The sequence below is a fragment of the Paramormyrops kingsleyae genome, chromosome 14 (genome assembly GCF_048594095.1).
Source record: "Paramormyrops kingsleyae isolate MSU_618 chromosome 14, PKINGS_0.4, whole genome shotgun sequence".
In the NCBI taxonomy this organism is placed as follows: domain Eukaryota; kingdom Metazoa; phylum Chordata; class Actinopteri; order Osteoglossiformes; family Mormyridae; genus Paramormyrops; species Paramormyrops kingsleyae.
Window position 1 is genome coordinate 9,663,871 of NC_132810.1, and position 12,765 is coordinate 9,676,635.

At 44.7% G+C, this 12,765-nt stretch overlaps 1 protein-coding gene across 1 annotated transcript; it reads right to left on the reverse strand.

Annotated features, from left to right (window-relative positions):
• Positions 1 to 877: 877 nt before the first annotated feature.
• batf (basic leucine zipper transcription factor, ATF-like) lies at positions 878 to 7,596 on the reverse strand. The gene is made up of 3 exons (XM_023828233.2): positions 7,406 to 7,596; positions 5,647 to 5,751; positions 878 to 2,887 (listed from the first exon to the last, which is right to left on the reverse strand). The coding sequence occupies exons 1-3, from the start codon at positions 7,469 to 7,471 to the stop codon at positions 2,684 to 2,686; spliced, it is 375 nt and encodes a 124-aa protein (XP_023684001.1). The 5' UTR covers positions 7,472 to 7,596; the 3' UTR covers positions 878 to 2,683.
• Positions 7,597 to 12,765: the final 5,169 nt, after the last annotated feature.

The window sequence follows — 12,765 nt, forward strand, 5'->3', positions numbered from 1 at the left end:
CGCACACATCCCAAGTGCATAATTGGTTTTCGCTACACAATTCGTCCAAAGTTCGTTTATCCCCCCATTTGTCTTTTGTGATCATGTGATGTTCACACTCCACCCTTTGAACTTTAACCAATGGCTGTTAAATTGCTATTCTTCCTATTGACAGGACCCAAAATTAAGTACCGAATTGGGAGTTTCTTGGTGATCAGAGAGTAGTGGAAGTGTGGAGTTCCGGAAAATGAACATTAAAGAAATATGAAACTATACCAGTAAATAGGTGAAAATGCAATGGTTCAATTAATATAATATAATTCATGAGTTACGTTCTGTATTTCACCTAGATACATGCTTTTTATTTTCAGACCAAACTGTGATTGCCTGTACCAGCAAATAAAATGTTTTTAAATGTCAGTTATTGAGATAGGCTATTAAATGTAGATAACCACGTGATTATACTTAAAAGTTAAACATGCAGTTGTTCATCATTAATTTCACATTGCCATGTTGCATCAGTTTTTTACGCTACTAAAGCAACAAAGCTACAAAGCAATTCTGAGATTACATTCCTTTCCTGTTTTACACTAAATAAGCCCTTTGTTACTATAACCTGCTTAGTATCTTAATCGCCTTAACTTAAGAGGAATTGGTCAAAGGCTTTAAATATCGGCACAATGTTTTGCAGGAATCTTGCCGAGTATAGCAGAAAAAATCTGACAGGTCTGAAATCCTTCAAGCGAAGCGAGATAAAAAAAATTGTAGCCTTCTGCAAATAATAAGTTTCCTGTATATGTACAATGTTTTTAAAAACGCCATGGTTTTTTCAAAGAGTGTTCGCTTGCATAACGTCGCTACATATCAGAAGGGCAGTCACAAGAAAACACACTGAAGGTTGTTTTTTAATATTTAATTTTAAGAAAAATAAAAGCGCATAGGAATGTATTACATATCTGTTATATTCACAATACTGAATATACTATGTAATGGCACATTAATAATAAAATACATTCATATATTCGTGAACAAAACAACAAATACCGTGCTTTCAAAGCGGATAAATAGCGCCCTCTACTGTAAGCACAATAATTGTTCCTTACCATGTTGACGAGCAGCTGTCAGTGAAACATAATAAGCAACAAAACATCAAAGAATCACGGGTACTTCGTCGGTTTAATGTGGTAGAAGAATATATTCAAGAAAGCAGACATAAAGACATAAACGTGCCCGCGAAGATTTCGCAACATTTAAATCCAACAGCGCTATTAGGATTCATTAGACTGTTACGCTTTCCGCCTATAAAAAATTAATAAGAAAAATTCCCCGAAACAGAATTCAGACGAAGGTGTTTTCTCCATAAACCGTCTTCCTAAAACACAGTGTGATCTTTTGCTGTCTTCACTTCTTTGCATAACCAAAAGCACAAATTAATCACCAGATGTTCAGCGGTTTCTGTGAGATGGATGTGATTACCATTGCCACGCACGTCGATGCTGCGACAGAAAACGAATATCTATATACCATGTGCACCAAGCAAACATACGATCATCAACATTACATTACAGTATTGGAAGCAGGGCTGGAGGCACATTGACAGGCAGTGACACAGGTAATCGAAAACAGAATAAGCCAGTGAATATCCCGCGAATCTCCACATAAAAGCCACAAGTTCACACTAGGTTTTCATGACTAGGCTTTCAAGTTCATTTTATCATAGAGCCCCATGCTGGTGAATTCAAAGGACTACATGATTATAACGTCATTTATTCATTTATACTTGTAATATTAACAAAACTGGGAATATTAAGCGTGATGTTTTGTTTCTGAATAGCCTACTAATATTCCATTCAGGAAAAGGGAAACTACGAAGTAATCTCGTAAAACGCGTTTAATATACAGAAAAACATCGCCAGTTTGTTTGTGCTCCCGAGGTATTTGTTGAGTTAAAGTGTTAACCCTAAAACATTCTTTTACGATGAATGCAACAACCAAAAACATTTCTGTTCTACATAACCAATAGACAGTACCCTTTTTAAAAAAATCCCATTGTCTCGTTGTGCTTTGTCAGCAAAGGTAACTTTTTCGCCTCACAATCCCAATATGTAACAAGAGCAATCTCCATTACAGAAACTGAATCAAAAATTCAAGGCCTTTTTTCATAACACTTATGATTCACATCATAATCACTTAATATAAATAAGACATTTAAAAATAAAAATCTACTCACGTATAACACAAAAATAAATCTGCCATCATTGTATTACATTTGCACTTTACTCACAAATACATTACGTGTGGTTGTTACTGTTTATTGGAATGAAACATTTAAGTTTACTTTGTGGAACTACTATTTGACCTTGCTGCAATCTTACATACAAAACATTCATATATTCACACATTCAAATAGCTAATTCAGCTGCTATGAAATCATATTAAAAACCATCATAACTTAGCTGTCCAGTGGATAAGCTGTTAAGTTAATTCAGTTTCTTAAGGATGTGTCATTGAGGTGGTTATTCCATTTGTCTCGAGAAACAATTCCTTATACGTACCATGTAACCGCAGACTCACCCTTACTTCAGGTTACAGACAGCCTTATTTGAACCCAGTGAGCTATCCTGGAAGGTTCATTGCTCCATGCATTGAGACAGACAATTGAAAAACTGAGTTAGCAGGTGCACTTCTATGCTGCCCCCGGTGGTCAGTGCTGGTAGCGTGAGGTCACTTGAGGCTGGTGGAAGGCCCCCTGGTGGGGGGAGTAGAGGATGTCGGTGGACTGAGGCAGGAGAGCGGAGCACAGTGGCTCGTGGCTGCTGAGAACGGAGGACAGGTACTTGGCCTCCTCATCCAATTGCTTCACCTCCTTCCGCAAGGCGGCGTTTTCCTTCTCCAAGTTCTCACTCTCCTGAAATGGCAGAGGAGCTGTCAGCAAGACTCAAACCGGGTCCTGAATCTCCCCAAGCGAGCTCGATGGGCCGAATGGCCTCCTCTCGTTTGTATAGTTCTTATGTTCTAAATGACCCATGACCTCTCCATCCCAACCAAAATCAGATCCAAGGTGGCCCAACCCTGGCTGGTGCATCCGCACTTTCCATAAGTCACTTTAACATAGTACCAACCTCAGTACTATGATCACTGAACATGTCCTCCTCATTCTGACACAGTCTTTATCTGTTCTTAGATGCACTCATTACCTGCACTGAGCTGTTAGCTGTTTTCCTAAAAAAGGATCTGCCAAATCAATCACCATAAACTGGAAGGGTACACGGGGAAGGTGGAGTATGTGCTTATGTCCTTCAGGAAAAGCCACACCTCCATCTACACTGGCCAGCTGCAACCCTCACATGGATGTCCATGAAGTAGCTATTCCCTTATGACCCTTTGAGCAAGAAGCCCACAAAGCCCATCCCACAAAGCTGTCACTTGAGGAAGACAGTGATATTAATGTGATTTCTGTAGTTTTCCGGAAGCCATATTTAATGGTCAACACTTGGAAGGATGACGGCAAAATAAAAAGTTTGACTTGACTTCTGTTACCCTTTCAAAGTGTAAAAAAAAAGCCACCCCACTGTAATGGTGACAAAGAGGTCACATGACTGAGAAAGACTGAGGGACCCTGAACACCACAGCAATGGTGAATACTGGCGAAATGCGAATTAGGTCTCAAAGCACATCAGCCATCATTGTTCCACTATGATTGGGAGATAAACACCTTCATGGTTCCACACTTTTCCACAGAGAGGTCTGCCCACCCCACGGAGGCATTACCGTACCCTGGACTTACTGTAAACAAAGCTAAGGGTAAACCCCATTCTTAGGAATAACCTACGTCATTCGCCCAAACAGTGTGATGTTACAATACCCTTACCAGAAATGATGGCGTCTCTCATCTGCCCACCGACACATTTTTCATTGAAGAAAATATAGCTGAGAAAAAAAAAACCAAGGCCTCTGACAGGAAACGTGTCATCTGAGGGAAAATTGAGCTTCCTGTTTACCATGCGGGGGGGGTGAAACCGAAACCGCAGAATATACTTGTCCCGTCTTCACACAAAAAAAGTGTACATTTTCTTGCACCCCCACGGGTGCTTGGAAGAGGGGTGACCAGAAGTCGTCCTCATGCACAGACCCCCAGGGTCGTAGCTGCTGTCTTGGGGGGGCGAGAGGCAAATGGGTCTTTACCAGATCCCAGCAGGGGGTGTTTTCCGCCCAGATATTCTCGAGTGAGCCCTTTTTTTTGACAGTCCTGTTAATAGCTCTGTGTGGGGATTTTTTTGACTGCCAAGACAACAAAAAAAAACGTATGCAGCGACACAAGGCTTTAGAACACACCCGCCTCAGATGAAATTGCCTTAACTCATCTCATCCATCCATTTATCCATCCACCAACCAATTGAAGCCTGCAGACTCATAATTCATGAGAAATTCTGGGCACAATGGTGGTTCCCCTCAGGTAGTCATCTCTGAATGGCATGGTAATCACACGACATCAAATGATCTTGGTGTCCTTCTACAACGTGGCCGAATGTTTTCTGATGTTAGCCACTGCTGGAGCCTGACTGAGAACCCCAAAGGGATAGAATAGAGTGGGGTAAGCTATAGGGAGAGAGATGCTAGCTGTTTGTGTCAAGGGCGTGACGATTGGTGCGGAAGGGCGGGAGAGGCTAATTCATCACCTTTCCTCTCGCAGACGTCTCTAGCAGCCATGCCGGTAGGGAACAGGGCATAGGTTAGATATGGCGGACGGTGCACTGGTGAAAGTACAACTGCTGGCTGGTCTCGGCCTTAGCGTTAGCGAGGCCTCAGGAGGAAGTGGTCTACGTCATCGCAGCTCAAGTGAAAGCGACTGAGTAAAACAGGGAGTCGAGTTCATCTGGCACCCCAGAATCAGAAATACGACTCTCAAGTTGTATGACCAGGACACAAATCGCTATGGGGACAGCTCTGACAAATCACACTTCCGTGCTGATGCAGAGGGACCTGGGCACCACCTGGGCAAGCAGTACAGGCTGGGGGGATGGGTGGGCATCCCACTCTATATGTGCAGGATGGGGCTTTGCTATAATATTTAGTGCCCAGCACACCCAATAGAAGCTGCTAATTTCCACACGAAACTCACATGCACGTGCTGGCCTGCCGCGCTCCAGGGGACCAGCGAAGGCAGGCTCGAGCTCAGCCGCACGCTTCAGTCCACACCTACGGCTCTCAGAAGGGACAGTCGCCCACGCCTTATTAATCGATGCAAAAGTCTGCTGTAAACACGAGGAAGGTCTGCTCCGTGTGTACATCACAACAGAAGCCGCGGGGATGACTGGGCTCCATATGGCCGCAGTAACATCGCGTGCGAATCCAGGCTGCACCACTGGCCTCTCGTGAGCTTCCTAATCTGCACCCTGCGCACCGCTCACTACTTTCGGCTCCTGCTTTCCCGCCGGCCTGGCGTTCTGGTCGCTGTGGCAATGTTTACACTCGGCACTGAGTTCCGTTTGGCTTCCCGGCAAGGTGCCTCGAGAGATGTTGGTCTCGCTCCCGAGAGACCTTTTGCCAGTGGAGGACTGCCAAAACCTTAGGATGCTGTTAGCCCCGCCCCTTCAGCCCTCCTGCACCCAACCCCACCACACCTTGCCCGACACAGTAAGACGCAGTAAAAGCAGGTCCTCTCACCAAGTGCAGGCTGTCGGCTTTCTGAGTCTGTCTCAGTCTGCTCTTCTGGGCTGCGATGCGATTCTTCTCCCTCCTCATGACCTTCTTCATATCGTCTGAGGAGTCCTGAAGAGCAGGCAGAGGACGATCAGGCCCCGTTATCAACTTTATTTTTATACCCAATACCCAATTCCTTTGTTTTTCAATTGACATTCAAGTTTTTCTTAATCAACTGTTTACTGGATTGTCTGTCATCATAATATAGGTCGGCAACCCCATTCTGCGTCGCAAAAGTCTGGCAGTAAGTGGGAAGCAAACCAGCTGATGGGTTAAACCTCGACATCCTAAACCACATAACGGGCTGCCGCCTGCGACCGCGACGCACCAGCGTAACGCGGAACAGCCCGTTAAGGTACGAGGTGCCACTTGAGAAAAAAAAAACACAAAAACGACCGCACTCATCAAAGCGGAGGACTCCCGAGTCTGAAAACGACAGGAACCGTCCCAGCTGATCAATGCGGCAGGGGGAGGGGGTTCACCAAAGGCGCTTCAAAGAATGACTCTCCCTGCCTGACCTTCCGAGAAAGAGGCCTTCGCTTTTGACGCAAAAGTGACGTTTTGAGCGGTAACGGCGGCTCCACACGCTCACAGCAGCCAACGGCTACAACAGCACCTGAGGGGGACCAGGACAAGAAGCAGAATGGAATGAGGACACACCTCCCAGTGAAGACATTACCAAGTAGGGGCGCCATGCCGCATCACATGGCTGGATGCAGCAGACATACCCAGTAAGGCCTCACTCAAAGGGTCATTCATTTAGGTAGTGCTGCCATCATCTTTACATGACACTCCAAGGCCGTAACCAACTGTATCCAGTTTAGCGACCATTACAGATTCATAGCACTGATAGTACTCTTTATTGTCATATTCATTCATTCAGTCATTCATTCATTTTCCTTGTCCTATGCAGGGTTGTAGAGGTCCGAAGCCTCTCCCAGAAACATGGGGTACAAGGCGGTGAATAATCCACCACGGGGCACGAACCAATCACATGGCTGTTATATTTTGTAGCACATCAAATTAAATCACAATATTTCTAGCTGGAACAATACAGTCTAATTTCCTCGTTCAAGCGCACAACAGCCTGTTCCAGGTGAGATCTGAACAAGAAACCTACGAGATCAAGGTCTTAGCTGCCATGCCTGCACAGCAGGGAGTTCTTTGCATGATGCACTGTTCCTGTTACGGCTCAGGCTGTGCAGGATGTTCATTCATTCATTCACTCCCGCCACGTTCCATCACAAAACCTACTCAGCCTCTCCATCCATGCCCAGAGCAGGACCCACCACTTTTGGCAGAGTGGAACCTGAATCAGGTGCCGCTAATGCTAATCCCGGCACTCACAGCCAGAACACTCCTCCCACCACCGGCCTGCGCGACTCGCAGATGCGGGCAGAGCTGCGAGGGCGCTGCACGTGCCAGGCGACAGCGAGAGGAAAGGCGGTCCCCGCCAGCGCGCTGCTCAGGGCACGCAAGGAGGCTGGCATGCGACACGGCACGTAGCGTAGCTGGTGGAGGAACCGGACTCGCGAGCAAAAAGTTGCCGAGCAAACATTCCTGAGGGGGGCGAGCTTCAGTCGGGGTGCGGGAGGGTGGGGTGTGAAGCCTGCTAATATGCATCATCTGCAGCCCGTCCTAACTTGCATCTTTAGAGCTCACTCGCCTGCAGAACTCGTCTCTACCCCGGTTCCCAGCTGAAAGTGAGAGGTTGCTCGTTTACCTGCTTGCTGCCTGGAGATGGAGACCTGGTGTAACTTGCATCGTTGCTGTCAGAACCCTGTGCCATAGCCAGCCACGTCGCCACGAGTCCCCGAGACTCTACTTCTGTTTTCTGCGTGCTTGTGTGCTCGCGTGTGTGTCTGTGTGTTCACTGAGCCGAACAACTTGACGGTCTGGTTAATGAGTAAGAGAACACTCACTCCTCCTTCTCTCCTGCGCACGACTGCTCTCGCGCGCGCTCTCTCTCTCTCGCCCTCTCTCTCTTTCTGAGCTTTAACATAATGGTTCTGATGTGGTTTCTGGTAAAAAAAAAAACATACGAAGTAACAGTCGACTGGAAGTCACATGTGTGGAAACTTTTCATGCAAACATACAGGAATATTTAGCAGCTTGACAACACAGAAAAGGCCCACCTTATGTTATCGATTAAAGCACAAGGATTAGCGTTTGGAACTGAAAAGGCTGATGACACCTTAGATGACTATTTCAGCAGCACAAAGTCTCTGCAACTTCCTGCGTGGCTGATAACACAATACCATTTAAACTTATCATGTAGCTGAGTGATTCAGACATTAAAGGGGCGTAAATGTGAAATTTCAGAGTAAAAATAAACAAACAACACAACATGCACTGTGAATTCTTAAAAGAAAAAAAAAACTTACAGCAAGCAGAGGCCAAGATGGACAGCACTGGATTAAGAGCATTAAGTGCCCCCTGGGCTATAGCACGTATGAGATCATGTCAGAAAGAAAGGGAGCTGACTGGATGGCAGACAGAAATCAGCAATGCAGCCAACGCAGGGAAAATGCTGCATGTTTGCAGTTTTTCAGTGAGTGCTGAATTAAAAGAACAATATAAAATCGCATTCGTGAATGGGACAGGGGGGCTACTGGGGGTTGCCCCGCTTGGTGCCCTGCATAGATGTGGTGCCCCTGGGCATGTGCCCAAATACTCATATGGTAAATCCTGGGCAGGCAAACGAGGACACACAGGTGAGCACTGAACCCATTGCATGCGGATGCTATGATGTCACATGTGGGGGAGGGGGGACTCGAGGGGCTCCCCGGCATCCGCAAAAAGTCCGCTCACCCAATCTGGCGCACTCTCGACCAGGTTCCGGGTTTCTCGCTCACGACACACATCGGCGCCCCCAGATGTTCCGCCCCGAAACGGAGCCACTGCTTGGGGTCCCCCAGGGCCCATGGAGACACCTCACTCTGGACATTCCTGCTCACTGCACGGCATCCACAGCTTAAATCATTCGCAGAGGTCCTGTTTCTCTGCCCATTTCTGACTCACTGACATAACTGAATATTTTTCTACAGCAGTTCAGGTTCAGAAAACCTTGCCCAGGGTTCAACGGCAAACCCATCCTGGTACATCAGCCTGCATCCTTCTTTAACTACCTCACCATCGAAAAACTCAGCGGAATGTTGTCGTCCAGAGACATTTAAAGGAGATGCTTCAGCGATTCGTAACGGTTCACGCCTGAATTTAGTCATTTGAATTTGTGCATCGCATCCCCGCTACTTCTTGGAAGGCAGGTCTGGTCCTTCGGTAAAGTTTATGCCGTGCAGGATGCTTCTGTAAAGTGTGCCGCCCTGGAAATGCATCTCTCACCGCCAACGAGGCAGCGTCCAGGGCCCAGGGGCCGGGAAGGAAACCCACCGACTCCTTCGACCGGCTCAGAAGCCGCATTTCTTCATCACCGGCATTACAAAGTGGTTAAAGCACATGCACAGAGGGCTTGTAGAGGAGAGGAACATCCTGGTAAATAAGGCCGGCACGCTTGCATTAAAGTTTTTGTGTCCTACATGCCGCGGTATTTACCAACAGCAGATCGCTGGCCTCAAGTTGCACTTCTGCATCACGTGAATCGATTATCATAATTAATATTCATGCTGTTGTTGTTGTTTTCTTGATCACTTTGCGAGGTGTCATTTAATGGCGCCGTGTCAAGGTCTCCCCGTGTGCCCAAAAAACGAGGGAAACAAATTCTGCCTGGCAGCACAGTCCTCCCACACACAGCAACATGTTCTGCTGGCGACTTATCGGGGAGGAGGAATTTTAAAGAGCTCAGAAAATGTCCAAAAGTGGAGCGGATATTTTAGATGATCTGCAGTAGAATTTCCAAAACAAAAAAAAAAAAAACTCAAAAGCTTAAAGATCAAAAGGTATTACATTCGGGAAGACGTTTTGGCTCGATGCAAAATGTAGCCCACCCACTGTGGCTCAATCTCAGCTGCGAGCCCCCACAGAGAAAGTCCCTCTTAAGCCTCACTCCTAGGAAAGTCTCGTGGGAGGTGTTTGATAAACGGTAAATAATAGGTTAAGGATAATCTGTTATCAGTTTTGGCGTTGCCTTTTTCAAAGTGAACTTAACATTTAAATCTACAGAATATCAGCTGAACAATGGGGTGCAATTCAACACCAATCTGGGGCAATAGAGTAACTTAAAGCCGCTGCTTTCGCTCACCTTGCGGGGAATTGACAGCTGAAATTCTGTTCGTATTCATTTACATTTACCCAGCAAAGTGAAAAGAAAAATAATTAATATCTCATTGCGACAACGCGACATCACTCAACAGCCTGACCTTTGCAATGATGGGAGAAGCGCCAGTTTAAACTGATCTCATCTGTCAATTCCCGTGTACTAATGCGAGTAGGTGGAGTCTCATATAGTCTTAAAGTCAATAAATCAAGAATCTGGTCTTGGAAAAAAATATTTTTTAAGTGATTCAAATTAGCTCCTCTCTTCCTTCATTTTTCTGGGCGACGCTGTAAACATTTTATCTTCTACACCTCATTGTTATGTGAATATCTAGTTTATTTCACTTCTTTCAAACTAAAATGAAAACAATGGAAAATATGAACGTATAGATGGGAAATTTCTGCTGGCATGACAGAAACTGCATCACCAGCATTTGTGTATCTGACTTTCGTCTGCAGTAACGGATCTGCTTGCAGCACCAAAAGCAAATGGTGAATGGTGATAAGTTAAAGGACAGCTACAACAGGGGAATTAACGGGGGACGCCAGCCTGCACCAGCTGCAGACCTACTGGGCTATGTTAATGCGTACTTCTCATTCCCTCTCATTTGCAAATCGCTGTATCATGATTAGTTACTGTAAATGCTCAATATTCTGGTACAAACTCCTAATCAACAGTATACAAAACCTACAAGGAATTTACTGTGGATGATCTGAGCGAATAGGTGCACCCCGGCCCATTAAAAAGGCAATGTGTCACCCAAAAATTCCTCCGCCCATGAGACAAGGATGGCGCCATTTCTTACTCAGATTTGAAATTTTCACACCAATGAGAAGGGCATCCCCAGGATGGACCAATCAGAGCAAGGCAAGACAGTCCATTGTGGTGGCTGTGGGGGAGAGGTCACTACAGCTTTTACCATGTCAACTCATTCTTGAAATTTTGTTTACGGAAAGTGATATAACTGGATTGCACCCAGGGCCCAAGGGAAACCCAGTAAGTCAGTGCAAACCACCTAAAGGACACTGCGTTTCAACCCTTTTCATCCAAACTTCTGCACAGTCCAGACCTCGTATCAGTTGTTCCATACTCTTACGATTCGGGCTCAAGCGACTGCATTTGTTGAACACCCATCATCAGCACAAGAAAGACACAGAGAACTGACAATGAGGATATGCAAGGCCAGTATGCAAATTGTATTTTCTGAGAATGATTTTAAAAAAAAATTCTATATGGGACACCACACAACTCTGTAAAAGAGAAATGTTGTCTTTTCTGTCTGGTTATCACCAGCTCATTCTATTGAAAAAACATATATTTTGTGCTCTTAGGGCATATTAACTCATAAACTCATTAACTCCTATCCTTCAGCTACTTATGAAAAAAGACTTGACAAATTGGTTTGCACACTCAAAATTTTCTAAGCTAAAATTCAACATTCTCAAGACATCCCTTTAGCATTCTGTCAGCAGTATAAAGGGTTTTTGCATTTGTTTTTGGGAAGACCCTTTAGTGACATCTACCAAGCAGAGATCATTAAGACCTGCAAATTTCTTCCATTTAGCCGTGATTTCTTTATTTTGCACATTATTTACACTTTTAAAACAGAGAATTGTCAGCATCCCGCAGTTGAATCCTGAATGCTGAAGGTTACACTTGGTGTTCTGAAATCCAAGGCCGATCAATCCTATCGGTGACATAGGCGGCTGCCTAGGGCACCAATTTCTAAGGGGGCATCGATTTGCCAGCCAATTTCCTATTTGCCTCAAGCGGGGAGCACTGGCAGTGTTGCCCGCCTAGGGCCCTACATCAGCTAGATCCGGTTCTGCTTTGATCTTATCTACTGCATTAACAGGTGCAATAGGCAAACAACATAGGGATCTAGATATTAAAAATATAAGTCAACTACAATATCGTCAGTTAGCTAAGTATACTTAATGATCAGACCTCCATCAATATTCCACGGAATAATTACTTCTGAAAAGTCTCACATATGTATGTGTAAACATCTACCAACATTATATGGATAGTTTTACTGTGACATCAGTTCTCACATTTCACGGATTCAGCTATTTCGTCCTCTATAGTTGATAAATAATAAAAACACGACGTTTCAACTGCCTCCGAGTCACCGTAGTCTACCTGAACGTATTTCCCCATCGGGTGATATTTTTTTCAGTTCGTCACGTTTTTTCCCCTGTACCATAAAATAACTCATAGAAATTTTAGTACAAAACTAGACAGTATCTTTCTTTTTTCGGGGGGTTACTTACTACTACGTGCAATTTTAAACCATCAAATTGGTTTTTTGGAGATAACACCTACATTAACGTCCTGAATTACGTCATGCGTGGGTCGGTCTGGTCACACCGTTTGGCTTCGTCTCAAAAATCCCTCCGAGACCACTGACATTTTCAAGGCAGAAGTGTCAACTTCGAATTTAACACGAATGCTGATCATGCAACCCGAGAAGAAGCAAAATCTAATCAGTTGGTGTCGTGCGCAGGGGCGTTTCGAGTTATTGAAAAGATTAGGGACTGAATCAAAGTCAAGTGTACCTGGGGTTTGCCTTTTTTTTGAAGGAAGATTAGCATCGGGGCTAAAATACTCGGGGCTATATTTAACCCTTCTCTCTGTTGGACGTTGCTTTGGATTAAAGCGTCAGATGAATGAATGAACGAGTAAATGTAAATATTGATTCTATTACATATAAGGGACGTAAACAGTTTTACGTTTTTCTTTGAATATCAGTTAATTAACCAGTACGTTTCATTCTTTCTATCTTAATGTGTTAACACACAAACGCACACACTTGTGTGTATGTATTTATTTCTTTTTAATTCTATAAATTATGCAATTGTATATACAAA

What these genes read in the sequence shown, in the direction of transcription:
- batf (XM_023828233.2), bottom strand. Translation starts at nt 7,471, where the DNA reads ATGGCACAGGGTTCTGACAGCAACGATGCAAGTTACACCAGGTCTCCA. An exon ending in CATCTCCAGGCAGCAAGCAG is followed by an intron (nt 5,752 to 7,405) that starts GTAAACGAGCAA and finishes CCTGCTCTTCAG; the next exon opens with GACTCCTCAGACGATATGAA. An exon ending in AAGCCGACAGCCTGCACTTG is followed by an intron (nt 2,888 to 5,646) that starts GTGAGAGGACCT and finishes CTGCCATTTCAG; the next exon opens with GAGAGTGAGAACTTGGAGAA.